This window comes from Trichosurus vulpecula, chromosome 3 (assembly GCF_011100635.1).
Source record: "Trichosurus vulpecula isolate mTriVul1 chromosome 3, mTriVul1.pri, whole genome shotgun sequence".
Taxonomy (NCBI): domain Eukaryota; kingdom Metazoa; phylum Chordata; class Mammalia; order Diprotodontia; family Phalangeridae; genus Trichosurus; species Trichosurus vulpecula.
The window spans coordinates 166,428,508-166,447,997 of record NC_050575.1 but is presented as its reverse complement, the minus strand read 5'-3'; the positions used below and the strand labels follow the sequence as shown (position 1 = coordinate 166,447,997).

General features: G+C 40.5%; 1 protein-coding gene across 2 annotated transcripts in view; it reads left to right on the top strand.

Annotated features, from left to right (window-relative positions):
• The window catches only part of TTF1 (transcription termination factor 1), a 47,117-nt gene extending 28,292 nt beyond the window's left edge, over nt 1-18,825 (top strand). For both annotated transcript variants that reach the window (XM_036751236.1, XM_036751235.1), the window contains 2 exons: nt 11,834-11,919; nt 17,909-18,825. In XM_036751236.1, the coding sequence (XP_036607131.1) occupies nt 11,834-11,919; nt 17,909-18,090 (268 nt within the window). In that variant the 3' untranslated portion in view covers nt 18,091-18,825. The remainder of the gene's footprint in view (nt 1-11,833; nt 11,920-17,908) is intronic.
• Nucleotides 18,826-19,490: the final 665 nt, after the last annotated feature.

Genomic DNA, 19,490 nt, shown 5'->3' with positions numbered 1-19,490 from the left:
ATTACCCTTACTCATAAGCCTTATACCACAAGAGGTCATTAGGTCTGGTATGGAAGAGACCAATTACTAAGGATCCAGGCCGGACTCAGAGGTACAGGTACCCAGGGCCAATTTTCAAATTGTTGTAGACCCCCACAGATCCAACAATTGGTTACATTAAAAGTTCTGGCAATGACTTCTTTCCCTTATGCCTCCCCCCCTTATTCTAATGGAAGGAAAAAAAATGCCACTGTCCCTGTTATCCCCACTATTCCTAATTTTCAACTAGTGGAATAATCCCTCCATCCTTCATTGAAGCTGGTATATACTGAACGATTAACAAGATAATGGAAACAACATTAATACAAAGGTTATTAGTCCATTCTCTCCTGGTGTCCCTCTCCCTTCCAGTGTAGAATAATCTTCAAGGGGTCAGAATTGTCCTTAATAGTCCATTCTTGGGATTCCCCCACAGGTCCTTTTACCTTGGTATAATGAGTCCACCCTTTCTCAGCAGTTCGTATAGCAGTCTCTGTAGTGAGAAGTACCTGGAACAGTCCCTCCCAGCTGGGCTGAAGCTTATTTTCTTTCCAGGATTTAATCAGCACCCAGTCTCCATAGGTTTGAACTGCAACCAATTAGCTTACAGGTTGAAATTCAGCAGGCCTTCTAAAATTATACAAAAAGATTTTACAGAACCTTTTTCAAAAGTATTTTACAGCTCTAAAATGAGATGTGCCTCCTTCTTAAAGCAAAATAACCTTTAAACATTGGGATTAATTCAAATTCCCAAAGTGCCATCACCAATTTGTCTATAAACCTCCAGATTAACATACCTAAATATATCTTTAGATGATACAGGCTTGAAAATCACACCCCTGTATTTTTCAAAGTATTATAACAACTCAATTCTTTGTTATTACACAATTTCCAGATATCACAAAGTTCTTTAGCTAAAAAGGTGTTGTAATGAGGAGAACACTTAGTTTCTATACATTACATACCCTTTGCCCATAGGAATCCCTCTACCCTGAAAACTTTACACAAGAATGAATATCCAAAAATCCTTGGTTCACTTAACAACATCAATTTCTTAACTAAGTACAATTCCTAATCTAACCTCTAGATTACAAGAGAAATTATTTTAATCGCTAGTGGTAACATTTTCATTTCTAAGGCCCAATGCTCTTAGCATTGTAAGAAAATTTATAAAGCCACATTTCTAACTGTTCACAATGTATCCTGAATTGACAGGAGGACCCAACAAGGCCTTTGTATAAATACTTGATTTATAGCAAAACCAATTTCAATTGAACTTCCAGACAAAACTTGGAAGTTATAATTTCTTAGGTTATAGCAATTGTCCAACTTCTTAACCTAATGCGGCCCTAACATAATGCAATAATGCCCTAAACATTATTATGTATGTAAAATTTGAAGTACCCATCTCAGTCTAGGTAAATACCTTTCTAAACCAAATATGACAGTTTAGAATTATCAAATTTTCATCACATCCTTTAAAAGCACCCAATTCACATATATTAAACTCAGATTAAAATCATAATGCTCTTCTCAAACTTCACAATCTAAGAGAATTTTAGAACTACAGAAACAATAAATTTCAGATGACATCAATTGCATTTCCAGGTCACCACCTATAGGAATTGTTGGTCCTATTACTTCTGATATATATATAAAAATTGAGCAACAACCTGTTGACCCTTCCAATAGATAGGGGTTCAGTCTAAGATCAGTACCTGGAAATCCTCACCCTTAACTCCCATAACCTTTAGGATTTTTCTCCCAATTTTTACCCCAATGGGTAGTGTACAAAAGGAAGTTCTCTCTGTCCCTGTCTACCAAGAATATTATATCTTCTTTATGATCCCCAAACTTTAGGTTTGCTAGGGGTTCTCAGCTGGGTCTAGAGAGAAAGAACCCCAGACCCCAACAGCCTTCTTCCTCAAAAGTGAGGAGGGGAGCTACCTGTTCTTACAATAGTAACAGACTGTTTTATGATCACCTCTTCCTTCTTGCTTCCTCATAATTTCCCTCATAGTATTGGCCATGACCTGAGCTTTCTGTTTCTGTCTTTCATCCTCCCACCTTACATATACTTTCTGAGCCTCTCAATAATTCGCCTATTGGTCTCTCACTCCATCTCTCTCAATTTCTTATTTATATCTGGCCATGCCCTAGTGACAAAGTTTACTTTTAGCATACCTTGGGCCACAGTGATGAGGGTACAGTCTCTGGGAACCCTCTTCAATCTGGAATACAGTCTCTGGGAGCCCCCATGAACTGTCCTTGAATCTTCCAACTAGCCTAAGGCCACAAGCCTTACATTATCATTAGGCCCAAATCTCTACCTAGCCTTGCTCTTTATTGTCCAGCTACTTCCCACCCTTGATACTATCAACATCCATGCTTTCAGCTACCTCCAACCCCCAATTCCATTCTCTTGGTTGCTGGAGTCTGACCTCATCTCGTCCTCCTTAGACTCCTCCCCAAGACCCTTCCTAAAGCCCTCCTCCAGTCACCCCAGACCACCCCTCAATTCCTCCTACAATCTTTGTGTATATAATCTCCATCTTGCCTCCTTGAAGGTGCTAAGATTCAATCTAGCTCAGCCTAGACTAAATCTGGCCTGCCTGACAGGTGTCACAAAGGGGTGGGACCTCCCAAGACAACCGGTCATGGTGAACCTCCAACAAACCCCGTCCCCTCCCTTGAATTCCTTCGGCAGGACCCAGTGTGTGGGCACCTTGGGGTCTTGAGCACCCCCAGAAACCAATGGTTCACTAACAACCTTCATTTTGATTTAACCTCTTTAACAGGATCCTGAATATCTCCTAATTCTTTCTAGGAACTGAGAAGGAGATTCATTTTTTTATTTTTCCTGATTTCAAAAGCCTTATATTCTGTGATTTTGGCACAGCTTCCCTTATCCCTCCTATTACCAATTGCCTAAAATCCTGCATATTCCTATGATGTTCTTTAATATTGTTATCCCAGCTTGGATCTTCATTTGGGAATTTTCTATCTGCAGCTACCACTCCTGGTCCTGGAGGGTGTCCCCTTTCTCATCCCTCCATGGCTGCCTTTCTAATCATACCCTTTTCTTCTCCCATAAACAGGAGGTTGAGTATGGACATTAATTCTACCTAGTATTAGGAATATTTGCCTGGCCAAACTTATGTAAAAAAAGAAAACTTTATTTCATATCATTATTTGCTTTAAGAACCATCCAGTTTTGAATTTGGCACCCTGCTTTCTACAAAATTCATCTTATGCATACTGGCAATTAACAAAATGCCTAAGGATTCTAAGGATTTTTGAGGGGAAGGGGCGTGGGCACTTCTCTCAAAAAAAAAAAACTTTTTGGACCACATGGGCTTGCGTATTCCCCCACTCATTCTTTATACCAAGCTAAAATATTTCTCAGTTTCCCCTTCAGGCTGCTGCCTCTGATAAAGGGAAAAATCCCTTTCAGTTTTCTAAGGGCTCCTCCCTAGGTGGGGCCAGGCAGCCCCTTGAGGGCAAGGGAGCCTACCTTTCTAAGCACTAACTAATCCTAATTGACACACCCAGTCTTCTAAGATGGAGTAGGGGGGAGGGGGTGGCCAAGAGCAGCACGTGGACTGAATACCAGGTGGTCTCAAGCCACCATTCTACAACCCCCCCTTTTATCTCTACCTTCTATCTCTCTTATTTTCCCAATCTTTACTGAAACTTTACTCTCCATATTTCCAATTTCAATCTTTCCTTAATCTTGACCCAAATTTCAAATAAATAAATTACATACTCACCTAGCTTTCCTTTTTCCCAGCTGCTTTCTTTTTACCTTAAAACTTAAAAATGACCAACAATTTTTAATCACATTCTAAGAGGACCACTAAACCTCTTTAAAGTGGTCATCCAATTTTCCATACAGACCCCTTCACTTCTCCTCTACAGTTTAAACACTTGCCTGATGTTAGATAGGCTAACTCAATACAAAATACACAGATTTTTCCTCTAGAATCTAACCAACCCTTAATTCAGAGCCCCCAGCCCTGCCGACTGGCAGTTTCAGCTCTGATTCCTTATCTAACTATTTTAATACCAAACGTCTCCTAGAGTTAAACATTTTTACCTGAACATAGAACAAAAAAAGCACAGACAAAACATTAGACAGACATTTCACATGAACAAGTTAGAATTTGCATTCAGACTCACTTCCAATATTAAACCAAATCACTTTCCTTGGGTCGACCCACGAGTGCTTTTCTTCCAAGCACTAGGAGAAATCCATTCTCCCCACTTAGTTGTACTTTCCCTGGGTCGACTTATTGTCTTCCCAGCTAGCCAACATTCTTCCTAACGGGAGGAGGAATGTTAGGAGGATCCTTTCCATCCTCCCCAGGTACCTTTTCTTAGAGCTCTTATTTCCCGTTCTAGGCAAACCTTACTTCTCAACCTAGAACCCCCAGACTTGACAAGGCAGTACTACTACCCGTTTGTTCCTACCTTGCTCAGGTGACCTGACTTGCGCAGTCTCCGGCCGTTCCCTTTGCGTTCATCTGCACACTCTTCTCGTTCAAACAAGGTCTCGGGTCCTTCAGAGCCTCCAGGGGATTTTCAGCTTAAGACAGTGGGACCGCTCTAACAGTGAGCGGGAGCGCTCTTCCCTCTGCCCTATCTTACTCACCCTTCCTGGGGTCTTCAGAATCCCGCGACGAGCCCCCAAATTGTGAGAAACGTGGTTTTGGCGATCACTGGACTTCCTAGGCAGGGCCAAAGCCCTGAAGAAGAACCCTGTGATAATCCCTAGGGAAGGCTGTACAGACCACAGGACTCCCAGAGGAAGACCAAGTGGTAGCCATCCCTTAATCTGTGGGGATCACAGGGCCTCCTAGGGGTCAGACCCTAAGGAAGACCCAAGTGATGGCCCCTTAGGATGGCAGTAAGATCACAAGGCTCCCGAGACAGGGCCGGAAGTCCCATGTGATGTCCCCTTAAGAAGGCTGTGCAGACCACAGGGTTCCCCAAGGGAATCCAGAGTGGTAGCCCTCTTAACACCGCAGTGGGGATCACAGGACACCCCAAGACAAGATCCAGGAGTAAGCCTGGCGAGCTTCCGCTGCCTGTTGCTTCCCTTCACTTGACCTTAGGGAAATCCATGTGATTTGCCCATTCACACCCAAAGAATTCAGGACCAGAGTGGGCAGAGGAAGGCATTTTATTACGCTCCCCGGGAGAGCGGGTGCAGTGCTCACGGGAACACTCACACCGATACAGCTGCAGGAGCAGGGGTAACCATTCCCTCCACTCCTGCTAGAGTCATGGTTAGTTTACAATCTTTGTTTTTTACATAGTTTTCCTAGGTTATACAGTTTATATAAATAGGGTAATAAGGATACAGAAGCAAAAGTGAAGTTAATTAGATTTTCCTTGTCTTAGTTTAGGATTAAACTATATTCTTTTACTTCCCCTACTTTCCCTCTTTAACATATGCAAATGATGCAAATCAGTAGGCCTGGATTCTTGACCAAGACCAGACCCTAGATAAGCCTGAACAGGTTCAAGTGGGTTTGGCCTCTCTAATTCCCTAGACTGCCTTCTCAAAAAGTATGCACATGTGTACAAGCCTCTGACCTCTCACCTGACCGACCTTGAGGCCTGGTCTCTGCTAAAGCTGGGGTGGGGGAGGGCAGGGAAGCACACCTTAGTTCTGTGGAAACAAAACTCCTCCTCCCATTTCTTACAGGGGCCAAAATCTTTGGAGAGTAAGCAGCCAACTCCTCTTGACTTCTGCTAGTACTGGGGGGGTGGGAGGGGGTGTCCTTCATTCCATGCTGCTGTTGCAAACTTCCACCTGGTACTGTCAGGTGCATATACACTCGAATGAGGCAGAAAAGTCCAAGTCCTGACACTGCTCTAGCTCCCGACACAAGGTCTGGGGGGCATCTGGGCAACAAAACCAACAGGGTGGCTCCCCAGAGTTATGGCACTTCCCCCATCCCACCACAGACAACTCCACCCCTGGGTCCCAACCTAACCCAGGGGGATGTGGTGGAAAAGCACGCTTAGTGCTCCTGCCTTGCTGCAAAGTTTTCATCTTGACTCGGGGCTAGGCCCCAAGTATAGCATCTCCTCTTCCTCTTCCTCTTCCTGTGGGTCCTGGGGAGGACAGCTCTCTGCACTTCTGCTGTATGTGTCACCTCATGGGGGTGGGGGAGGGGGACTGCCCCTACACATTTCCGGGGCTCCCACCCCTCTGGCACAGCTAGGGGAGGGGCTACTCCAACCTGGGCTCTCTCTAGCAGAGCCTCCCTCACACTGCCCTGGTTCTGGCCATGGCCTTGGCTCTGAGGAGTTCAAAAGAAACTTCTCCTCTGGCTCCATTATCTCTATAAGAGCATTAACTCTTTCCTGTACTCCAGGCTTCTCCTTTAGCTCAGGGAAATTCAGAAGGACCTTCTGCTCCCACTTCTCAAAGGGCTCTGCCTCTCTAAGGCAGTCTCTAACAATTCTGGGAGATTTAAGAGGAACTTCTTCCATGCACCTTTTCCCTTCACTACAACACATCCAAAGTCTTCCTCCAGCTCATCAGATAACTCTGCCTCATGAGTGGAGGGAATAATAAACCTCAAAGCCCTGAGAATTTGGGTCTCAGTCTCTAACACTTCTCAGGCTTTTTCACATGCCTCTCTTTCCTCCTGTCCTTGGGATAAATCATTCTGAACCTCCCATAACAGGGCTTCCACTGACAGCTTGTCAGGATTTTTTCTCAAAATAGTTAACTTTAATCAAACTATATAATGCAAGACACTGAATTGCCCACTTGGCTCCCCCACCTCCCAAGGTCATTTTTCTCCTGTGGCCGCTATTCAGGCCTGTCTCTTCAGGAGTACTGGTGGGGTAAGGAGGGGAAAGGAGGAGTTGTCTCCCAGGGGCCCTGCTGTGGGCACCTGGGAAACCGCTTCTGCTGCTCTTTGCTTGGCTTCTGCTCCTTGCTTGGTGTCTCTCAAGTTGTGGCTGTTTGCTCCACCATCACTGCTTCCACCCCTGGGTCAAGGTCTTTCTGGACTGGTCCAGAACACTGCTGCATCTGTCAGTGAACACTGATTCTGCCATACCTTTGGGGCTGTCATTCTGGGTCTCCCACAACATTTCTACAACTCCTGCAGCCTTTCTAGCTCCCTTCTTATCAAGAGTACCCCCAGTTTTCATCAAAACTTTCTCAAAGCCTCTAAGGGCACATCCTCCCACACCTGGGAAGGGGTACATACTCCGTCCTTCCATCCCTTGTGAGGGCTCCATAGAACCACAGCTACAAGAAATAACACAATAACTGGAAAATAACAGACAAGTATCCCATCCCCACAGAACCTGACACTTTTCTTTAGTCTGCACAAATCCTGGTCGACTACTCCAATTGTTAGACACATAGTACACAGGAGTTACTGGAGGTTTGGACTCCAGCCTTAACAGTATTGCTGATAACAGAAGCACCACAAAGTCCTACAGTATTCCCTAATCACCCTTCTCACAGGGGCCAGAGAGAAGGGGGGGTGGGTAACTACCCCTACATCTCAATGGGGACAATCGAGACAGGCACAACTTGTGCATTCAACCCTAAAGGATTCCCCCAAATCCCCTCAAGCCTCAATGGGGGCCTGTTGAGGCAAACACAGATTCCCCCCTCCTGATCCTTGATGGGGGCCGATCAAGGCACACAGCATCCCAGCTTGTGCATTCAACCATAAAGGTTCCCCAACTCACTGACCACTGACTACCTACTTTATAGGATATCAGACAAAGATTGCCAGCAATAGCCTCACAAGTTTACATCGCCTCATCCCTGTATCTTACTGTGCAGTCACAGTGGATGTTTTCAGTTTCAGCACACATGTTTATATCATTTGTCTTTATATAATGCTGCGCAAGTGTGGTGGAGATGTTTTGAACCGTGAGCCTGGGAACTCATATCTAATATCTGGGAAACAGGTTGTTATGGCTATGGATCCTGGGAAACTGAACTCTAAGAAATAATGACAAAAATCCACTTTACACGCAATCTACCTTATCTACACTAAAGATAAGTCCACCTTATCTACACTAAAATTCACCTTACCTACAGGAAGGTACTGTTATTATCCTAATTTTACAGTTGAGAAATTGAGGCAAGACAGAGGTTAAGTGACTTACCCAGGTTCACACAGTTGGGAGGTGTTTGAGGCTGGACTGGCACCCCCTAATTGTCTCTGGGCAGCTTTGGAGCACCACTACTACATATATCAGCCTCCTCCACCATTGCCAGCACTACCTCTAGACTGGAAGCCCTAGTTTGGGGCAAAATTGCCAAGAGATGAGACTGCTGTAGAGTTTGTGTACTAAACAGGCATTTAAAGTCTCACCCAGGCTGGAAGTTTGTGGAGCTCTACTCCGAACAGCATGGGAACTTTGACCTCTATTTTCTTCCTGAGCTGGTTCATCCCTCCTTAGGCCATTTTTGGTCTTCCTCCACCTCCAAGCTCACCATATGAATGCTCAACAGTGCAGACTCTCAGTCACCTTAGCCTACTGCAGCTCACAGCTGTAGAGCTCTAGAGATCTGCCAGCCTCAGTCTCCCCAGCATTATAGGTATAGGTATATACCACCCCATCTGGCCACAGCTGCTTCTCCATGTAGGCCCACCCTGTCCTCTCCAGCCTATCCACAATCAAAGATGTGGCAAACCTTTGTCTTTTTTTTTTTTTAAAGCAGAGATATTTGATTTCTTAGAATATAAATTTTGAGCCCAGAGGCCGCATGATTGCCAATAGCAGTACATAAGAGTAACGGGGAAAAAACCTGATCTATTCCATTAAGTCTCTGTGTATTTATGCATATTCTTGTTTTATTGCTGCAAAAACTCTAGAATATATAAACTGAACATTGTTAAATATACACAAAGCACTTAAAATATTTGTCTATTTCTTTTGGCTGTGCTGCATGGCATCAATATTCACCAAATAACCATCATTAACCTGTTTAACTACAGATGATTCTCTTAAAGTCTTCACAATATCTGTTTCACATTTGACTTTAGAGTTGGAAGAGACATCAGCACCCATCCAGTCTGACCCTAAAGGCAACCACTCTAAATGCTGGAAATTTTGTCCTGCCATCAGCCTTAACTTGGTCTCTTTGTAACTTCTTCTCATTACTCCTAGTTCTGCTCTTTGGCCAGACAGAATAAGTTTAGTCCCTCTCGCATAGGACAAGCCTTAAATTACTTGAGGATAGCTATTGCACTCATCCTTAGTCTTTTCTGGCCTACAAATCCCTCTTCTCCATCTAGTTCTCAGATGACACATCTGCATTCCTCTCTGGATTTTTTCTACCTTCCCATAACAACCATTCTGCCCCCAGGGCCTGGAATATGTTGCAATAGAAATCTGAGAGACAAATGTTTAAGTTTCTAAGCAAATAAATTTATTAGCAAGGCTAGCAGTTTCTAAGACCTCCTCAGTAGGTACAAAGACACCCATGGAGGACTAACAGAGCATCTTTATAGTCATTAATGAGGAATATAGCAAGTTTACGTAATCTTAGGCAACATAGGCATTTCTTTATTCTGATTGGATAGTGGATCAATACATTTCTGTCCCCCACCCCTGGATTACTTCTGTCATATGCCTCCTCCATTCCTACTGTCATGCTTCTGAATGGAAGTGGTAGGAAATCATGGAACTGAGCTACCTGGGTCTACTACAAATTTATGTTACCTAAACTCAGCTGGGACCTCACTTCAGTAAAAATCCTTTTATTCCTCTCTAACTGATTCTCTGTCCCACTCTCCGCAGAGACCTTTCACAACTTTTCTTTCCTCAAGCCTTCCACACCATCACCTTCCCCATTCCTGTCATTTGAGAACCTTTCTACTTCACCAGACTCTATGTTCTGACGCAGAGCTTCAGTCTTGCATCTGAAGTGCCTGTTAGACATTTCTGCCCTTCCCCCACAACTTCAAACTTTTCCTATTTCTTTTGAAGGCACTACCATTCTTCCATTCTACCAGGTTCATATCTGTGGCATTACAAGACAGCTAATGGTACAGTGGATGGAGTGCTGGGCCTGGAGTCACAAAGACCTGACTTCAAATCCAGCCTCAGACAGGTACTAGCTGTGTGAACCTGGGCAAGTTACTTAACCTGTTTGCCTCAGTTTCCTCATCTGTAATATGGCCATAATAGCATCTACTTCCCAGGGTTGTTACGAGGATCAAATGAGGTAATACTTAGCACAGTGTACACAATGCACAGGTACTTAGCACAATGCCTGGCACATAATAGGTGCTTAATAAATGCATGTCATTCCCCCCCCTTCCCACTATCTATGACTTCTCCCTTACCCAATATATCCAGTTAGTCACAAGATCTAGACATTTCTGCTTCAACTGCTTTGTCTGATCCTTTAGGTCTATTCTTAGCCACCACTCTCATTACCCCTCAATTAGATTTTTGTCATGACCTCCTAATTGGTGTCCTTGTCTCAGATCTGTCCCCATTCCATCCATCTTCTACACTGCTACCAGCAATCTCTCTTAACTGTAGCTCTGATCTTATCTCTCTGCTACTCAGTAATCTCCAGAAGTACCTTTTTGCCTCTAGGATAAAGTATAAAATCCTCTCTTTAACCTTTAAAGATTTGGCCCCAGCCTTTCTTTCCAGCCTCTTTACTCCCCTTCCTATAGCCTACAGTATAAGCCAAAATGCCCTGTTCGCCTCACCAGAATTGTACTTCACAACTGCTTCTTAAAATCTCTGATTTCCTTCAGAAGTTCAAGTAGTGCCTTCTGCTGGAAGGCTTTGTAAATGAATGTCTCCCTTGATAGATTTAAGCTCCTTGAGGGCAAGGACTCCTTTGCTTTTCTTTGTATCCTCAGCTCCTAGAACAATTGCTGGCACATAGTAGGTACTTAATAATGATTACAGTTGAGAAAACTGTTAAGTGCACTGAAAATCTAGAAAAGTAATTGTTTAAAAATATGGTATGAACGTTCTAAAATGGCAAAGTGAACCTTGCTGCATATTGTAAAGAATATTACATATGTACTGCTGTTGTTTTATTCCTGGCTCTGGCAACTTCCTTAGTTGTGTGACCTTTGGCAAATCTTAGACTCTGAGCTCTAAAAGAAGCCATAAAAGTCATTTAGTTCAATTCCCTCATTTTCTAGAAAAGGAAATTGAGGTCTAGACAGGTAAAGGGACTTCCCCAGATCCATGTAACTGCTTCCCTGAGCCTCTTTCCTTATCTTTAAGTTGAGTTAATTGGATTAGATGGTCCTATTCCAGCTTAGCCTTTTGGGAGAGAAAAAAAAAATGAAATTCTGCCCCTTTGACTAATCTAAATTACTTTCTTAAAATCAGGTGCACACTATATTTAGTGCTTTTGTAAGGAAAAAAAAATAGTGGTTTCTGATCTGTTTTCTTTTAAAAATCTGTTTCTAACCTTGTAATTAGATATTAATAGTAATAATTGTCTGGGCAGCTATGTGGCACAATGGATAAAGCACTGGACTTGGAATCAGGAAGACTCCTCATGAGTTCAAATGTGACCTGTCTCAGACACTAGCTGTGAGACCCTGGGCAAGTTGGCCTCAGTTCCTCATCTGTAAAATGAGCTGGAGAAGGAAATGACAAACCACTCCAGTATCTCTGCCGAAGAAAACCCCAGACAGAGTCACAAAGAGTCAGATATGATCAAACAGCAGCAGTAATAATGATACTAATGATGTTTTTTTTTCCATAATATTGAATTGGTGAGTTGGTAAATGCTGAATGTAGATACATGCTTTCTTGTTTGCTTTTTATTTTTTTTTAGAGATGTTCCTCCATCCTATGCTCAATCTAAGTTTTACAAACTGAAAGCTACCTGTGTCCCTCTTTGGCAGAAGAAGACCTTCCCAGGTCAGTAGTCTTCATTTGGCAGTACTACTTCACTTTGTTGCGAGGGATGTTTTGGCTTAGATCAGTGGTTCTCAGCCTTTGAGCTGTGAACCCAGTCTACAGACTCATATCGAGCATTACCACTTTGTTCTCCATTTGACCCCCCAAAAATGTGCAACATGAATCATGCATTTTCTATAATCAATCATTCGTTTATGCTAATAGGAAAAACAAATTCTTGTTAAAGTGTTGCTTAGTTAATAGTTTTTTGTCATGCTTTTTCTCAACAGATGCTAATATAAATATTACGTATCATGGGAGAGAGGGTCTGTGAAGTTTTTTGATGCTAAAAAGAGATACTTTTAACTCAAGAAAGATTGAGAGCCACTTGTTTAGATGACATTGTATCATAGGGTATGTAACAAAGTGATTTAAAATCTATACTTAAACATCTGGCATACTACAATTTATCAGTTTATCCATGAACTTATAAATGTGGGTGCTTCCTCCACTGGCCCAGATTTCATCCCATCCATGCTTTTCATAATGTGTGAGTTTTATCCTTCTTAAACAGTCCATAGAGGAGTATTTAGTCAACATGCGGGAGACCTTTCATTGTTCTTTGAAGTTTTTTGTTTGTTTGTTTTTTTAGATAATAAGGCAGCTTTTTAGTTGTCCAAACTATACATTCTCAGTGAGGTCTTTAATGGCACTTCTCGAATGCAAATCATTTGACTTGCTGCAGTTTAACTATACCCACCAAGCATCCTTCTGTGCCCTTTGGGTCAAGAACTAGGAGAACATTGTACACAGTAATAGCAATATTGTAACAATAATCAACTGTGAAAGACTTAGCTACTGTGATCAAGATTGATCTGTGACTATGAAAAATGCTGTGTACCTCCAGAGAGAAAACTGCTGAACTCAAGTACATATTGAAGCATAATTTTTTCACTTTTTTTTTCAGTATGACTAATATGGAAATATATTTTGTATGACTTCATATGTGTAATAGGTATCATTTTTTGCCTTCTCAGTGGGTAGGGAAGGGAAGGAAAAAATTTAGAACTAAAAATAAAAATAAATTCTATAAAAAATAAACAAGACAAGAAAAATTAAAATTCCCATTGATAAACTGTATTTAATACCATCATAGTAGATATCTCCCTGGGAGAACCCAGACCCTTAGCATGTTAGTTAACTATCAAAAGGCACACAGGAACATAGGCTTTTAGGTACCATACTTAAAGGTACCATAGGTATCATCTAGTCCAGCCACCCACCAAATGCAAGCATCCCTTCCTCATGTTCCTGACAGCAGGTCATCCTGTCTCTGACTACCAGTGACTAGAGGCCTATTCACTGAATGGGTGTTACCTTACTCTAAGTGATTACATGAAAAGACCTTAGCCTGAAAGGGCCAGGGTCTGTCAACGCATCCTGGGCCATCTCCAGTCATCCTGGTGAATGTCAGGCCACTGAAGCCAGATGGCTCTGGAGGAGAAAGTAAGTCTGGTGACCTTGCACCTCACTCAAGTCAAAGTCAGCTGCAAGTCATGTCATCATTTTCCTGATGCCATAGTTCTCTTCAAGAATGAAGGACAAACACAACAACAACAACAGCCAGTGCTTTATAAAGCAGGCAGCTGTTGGACAACTCCAGTTAGTGTTTTCTTACACTGATCAGAAATCTGCCCATGACTTTCTATGATTTGACTCTTAGGATGTTTCTTTAAGATTTGTCCCAAATTTGGCCTTTTTGAAGCAAGACAGAAATCAATTCCCCTTTCCATGTAAAATTCCTTTTTAATATTAGATTTAACAGACATCATGCTTCCCTTTAGTTTCCCCTGTATTTTTTTTCTGGGTAAACATTCCAGGCCAAAAAAAAAGAAGAAAGGTTCACTTAACTGGCCTAGAGTTTTGACATTGCACTTCATGCCCCATTTGAAAATGGGACCGTATTTGCCTAGTTCCAGACCATTTACACATTTCTTTTGCTTCAAAATTTGTCCAGGATCACAAGTTCTAGCACCCTTGGGGTATGATTTGGTTGGGGCTAGAGCCTTGGGCTCCTTTAAATCTCTATAAATAGTGTTATCACTATCTCATTGCCTGGCTTATGCTACAGTTCCTTTTCCATGTTGTTTGTACTCTCTGTCCTTTATACTTTAAAAATCATTCTATACCATGTTTCACTATAGATTACAAATGGAATATGTGACGTTAATATTAAAGCCCATACTAAAAAAAAATTAGAAGAAAGCAAATTGTATACCTCTCATAGCTCTGGATAGGATATGTGTTCTTAACTAAACAAGGACTGGAAGATAAAATGGATAACTGTGATTATATGAAAACTGAAAAGATTCTGAAAACCATTTTCCTTATTCTACAAAACATGAACGAATTAGGAGTGAAATAATTCTCTTTCTAGGTTACCTGTCCAGCTGTGCCCCGTGGTCCTGGTTATTCCTGATAGGAACTCTTATGATGAAAAGAGGATTTCTCAGTGAAAAGAAGATTCAGACATAAGCAGTTAGGATAACCTCTAATGATAATTCCTTCTAGGTTAATTTAAACTCTGATCTTTTCCCATTCCATCAGGGCTGGTCCCTTTATTAAATTCCTCTAGGTATTCTATGAAAAGGCCTCTTACAGAATTTTTAAAGTCTTCAAATATGTGCAATGTATAATACTTGTGGACTTTCCATCTCTGCAAAGAGGTGGGATGTGGGGGTATCTCCCTATATGTTTTTGAACCGTGCTCTTTTTTTATAATTTTGCAACATTCACTTCTAATCTTTGCATATGTGTAGTTTTTTCCATTTATATTGTTATAGCATTGTGTATCCTGACTTCTTAGCTCTGTTTCCTTCATTCTGCATCATTTTATGTAGATCTTTCCATGCTTCTCTGTATTCATCACATTTGTTATTTCTTATAGCTCAGAAATATTCCATTTTATTCATATACTACAATTTCTTTCACCTTTCCCCAATTCAATTTTATTTTCAGTTCTGAATTTTCTCCCTCCCTTCTCCCTCTTCCCCACCCTTTGAGAAGGCAAGAAAAACAAAACCTATTGCAAATAATAAGTCCTTTGAAATTTTGGTTAGTTGTTATGTTGACCAGAGTTCCTATCTTTCAAAGTTGATTATCTTTACAGTGTCACTATTACAGTATAAATTGTTCTCCTGTTTCTGCTCATTTCACTTTACATCAATTCATAAAAATCTTCCTAGATTTTTCTGAAATCATCCCTATCATCATTTCTTACCACACAATAGTATTCTGTCATATTTGTATACTACAACTAGTGCAGGCATTCCTCAGACGATGGACATCCTCTGAGTTTCCAATCCAATTAGTTTCCAAAAGAGCTACTATAAATACTTTTGTATATGTGGGACCTTTTCTTCATTCTTTGATTTCATTAGTATGTAGACCTAGTAGTGGTATTGCTGGATCAAAGGGTATGCATGGTTTATTAGCTTTTTGGACATAGTTCCAAATTGCTTTCCAGAATAGTTGAACAGTACATTAGTATACTTGTTTTCCTACATCTTCTTCAGCATTTGTCATTTTCCTTTTTTGTCATCTTAGCCAACCTGATGGTGGTACCTCAGAGTTCTTTTAATTTTCATTTCTCTGTTAGTGATTTAGAGCATTTTTTGTATGACTATTGATAAGTTGGATTTTTTTCCTCTTGACCATTTAGTGATTGAGGAATGGCACTTATATGTCTTAGAAATGAGACTTTTATCAGAGAAACTTGCTGTAGTTTTCCCCCCTCTATTTTCTTACTTTTCTTCTAATTTTAGCTGCATGAGTCTTATTTACAAAACTGCATTTATGTAATCACACTTAACCTTTTCACCTCCCACAAATTTCTTGATTTCTTGTTTCATATTAAACTCTTCTCCTCTCCGTAGCCCTGACCAATAATTTCTTCCATGCTCCATTAATTTGCTTATGATATCACCCTTTATGTCTAAATCATATACTCATTTTGAGCTTATCTTGGTGTATGGCCCAAGTTGTTGGTCTCTACCTAGTTTCTGCCAGATTGTTCTTCAGGTTTCCCTGACTTCTTGTCCCAATAGCTGAGATTTGGGGGCTCATCAATTTACTCTGCTCATTTGCTTCTGTATATTGTGCAACCTAATCTATTGCACTAATTAACTTTATCAACCTTTGACAATTAGAGTTTTGTAGTATAGTTTGAGGCCCTCTTCTTTCTCATTTTTTTTTCATTGATTCCCTTGATAATCTTGACCTTTTGTTCCTCCAGATGAATTGTTAATTTTTTCTAGCTCTGTAAAGTAATTCTTTGGTAGTTTGGTGTGCCACTGAATTAGTAAATTAATTTAGGTAGTGTAGTCATTTTTATTGACTCAGCCTATCCATAAACTATTAATATTTCTCTATACAGCTCTGTATTTGTGTGAAGAGTGTTTTGTAATCTTGTTCACGTAGTTCTTGTGTGTGTGTCTTGGCATATAGACTCCTAAGTATTTTAAACTGTCTGTAGTTATTTTAAATGAAATTTCTTCTTTTTTCTCTCTTCCTGCGGGGCTTTGTTGGTAATACACAGAAACTGTGGTGATTTATGTGGGCTTATTTTATATCCTGCAGTTTTGTTAAAGTTGTTAATTCAGACAGCTTTTTTGTTGACTCTAGGATTCTCTAAATAAATTATCATACCATTGATAGTTTTGTTTCTTTGCCTGTGTCTACTTTGTTTCCTCTTCTTTGCTATGACAAAAGTACTGCTGTAAGTATTAGGTGTATATGGGGAATTTATTCTTGTCAGTGATCTCCTTGGGCTATGAATCTCTGGTCAAAGGATATGACATTTTAGTCCCTTTATTTGCATAATTCCAAATAGCTTTTCATAATTGAACTGATTCACAACTGCACCAACAAAGCATTTATTGTGCCTATATTCTCATAACCCCATTCATATCAACTTGCCATCTTTTGTCATTTTTGCCAATTTTCTGGGTGTGAGGTGAAACAGCAAGGTTGTTTTGGTTTGTTTTTCTTCTATTCGTAAGTAAAGTTTTCTTTCATATGGTTATTAATAGCTTGCATTTCATCTCTTGACCACTTTCTACTGAGACACGAGTAGTTTCTTTACAGGGGATGACTACAAAATAATGCATCTGATTTTTCTTTTAAATGAAAATATCTATGCTTAGATATCTCAATGAATATTTTCCTTCAGAATAGTCATCTTGAAAAAGTGTATCACTTTTTCCAGTGATGTTGCCATCACTCAAAACATTTTTAGAATTCTTCTTGTTCAGGTATATTCATATATTTATCCTGATTTATTGCAAACTTTAATGCTTTGAGGGTAGATTTGATTTTTGGAAATGGCCAGAAGGCATTAGGAGCCCAGTCTGGCTACTAACTGGTTTTTGTTCAAAACAGAATGTGACTGTAAAGGAATAATACTGATTTCCTCATCTGGTGGCTTATGTATGTAACACCTTTTCTATGAAGGTGTTACAGCAATGTTTTTTAGTAGAACTGGAATGATTCCAATAACTATGGTTTTCCAGTGTAATTGTTTTGAAGAATAACATTCATTTAAATATATGTGCTGGAATGGAATGTTTATGTTATAAAAATCAGTCATTTTACTTTATGGCTACTTCTTAAGAATATTGCAACTATGAGAGTATAGTGCTTAGAGAACAACACTCATTTGGTTGTGTACTTTTTATTATGTTTGTTTGAAAATCAGTCACTAATTTATAGTTAAGTTACCTATCACCTGATGCAGTTTTTATTTAACATGAATTGATTGTAACATTTTTAAAACTACTTCATTAATGTCTCATCGAATATAGTACTTAAAACAACTAAAAGATAAAGAGGAAGACCTTCAGTATGCCAAGTAGACTCCCTATGGAAGAACTATGAAAAGCACCTCATTACTGTTAGAAAGAGCAATGGATTTGGAGTTAAGTGACTAAACTGAAATTTTATCCCTCTTTAGAAATCATAGACTTCCTCTATCAAACCAGCCGCCCACTACTGGAACAGAGGTTAAAGAGGAAGCTGGAGAAGGAAGGCACAACTGTCCAGGAACCTGAGGTGCCAAGGCAGTCATTTCGATTCAAGGACATCTTTTTTTGTGAAAGTGACAGCGAAGAAGAAGATAGAGAAGAAAGCAGCTAAACTGGGGTCACACACAAGTCCCTTTTTTATGTTTCTAATTTATTGCACTGCTCATAGTCTTTTAGCTATTTTCAGAATTGTCATCCTGTGAAGAATGGATAATGACCAGGGAAGGGTTGGGATTTCGAGGTAGGAGAGACCCTTAAAGTGTCTTCTAATCCTCTCATTTTACAGGTGCAGAAACTGAGGCCCCATGAGGTAAGGTCACCTTACTGAGGCAATGTGGTAAATCTAGGAGAAAAAGAAAATTTACTAGCAATGTAACCAGGCTTAATTTCCTCGTGTGTAAAATGAGAATAAGAATACTTGCACTCCCTATCTCCCAGAGTTGTTGTGGAGAGAGTACTCTGTAAAATTGCCAATTGTTAGCCATATAAAATGGTTTTTTAATTATTGTTCAGTGTCTTGATTTTAATCTGATAAAGTGGCTTTTTACTAAAAAATCTTATATTTTAGGTCATTAGATAGTTTAATATATTTGTATCTTAGGTTATCATGAAAATATTATTTGTGTTGTTTTAAATTTGATATCCCTCACAAATGGAGTGCGACCAATTTGTACTGCTAATGTATTGAACAATATCTTCAGGTTTTTTTTAAATGTATAGATGGTTCCTTGTACCTTTCATTGTAGTTAATGAAACAAGTATAAAATCTATTAGATGAAGATTTTTAATCTTGTAGTGAAAGTGCATGTATGCTTGATTTAAGGAGCACTGTTGGAGATTATTTCATTTGTTTTATGTACCTCATTAAGATAAATTAAAAATAGGGTTCTATAAATATATCTCTGTACAGACACACACGCACATGCACACACACACACGCACACCCTTGAAGGGCAGTGATTTAGAAAATCACATGTTTTGAGAACTGGAAAGGACTTCAGTAGCCATTTAGGCCAATTCATACATCTCCCCAACCTGGGCCAGCAGCACCCCACCAGGGTACCTGCAAGGAAGTAGCCACCAACAGGGGCTCTTTTCCCCCAACCATCCTTCCAATGCTCCCTCTACCCTATTCTTACCCCTATGGGAGAAATTCCAGAATCCCAGGCCCTCTCTGTTCCTTCTGCCTACTGCCTGCTTCCTGTGGCTGCTCACTCTGGAGAGGCTAGGGCTCATGAACTACAACCCTACTGGGTAAGATTGAGAACCACCAGACTATTCTTTGTGACCTGCCACTTACTAGTTTGAATGGACTGAATTGTATGCAAAGGGAAATAATATATAGTAAGTTGAAAAATTGGATTGGAACCAGGTGGTGAAAAGAGATTAGCAACAGACCTTCTGCATATACATTACCTAATTTCCAGCCACTTTCTGCATGTAGAACTTCATCTCCTCTCGTCCCCATGATACCCACAGGCATCATTCCACCCCATCCCCCTGAATGCTGTC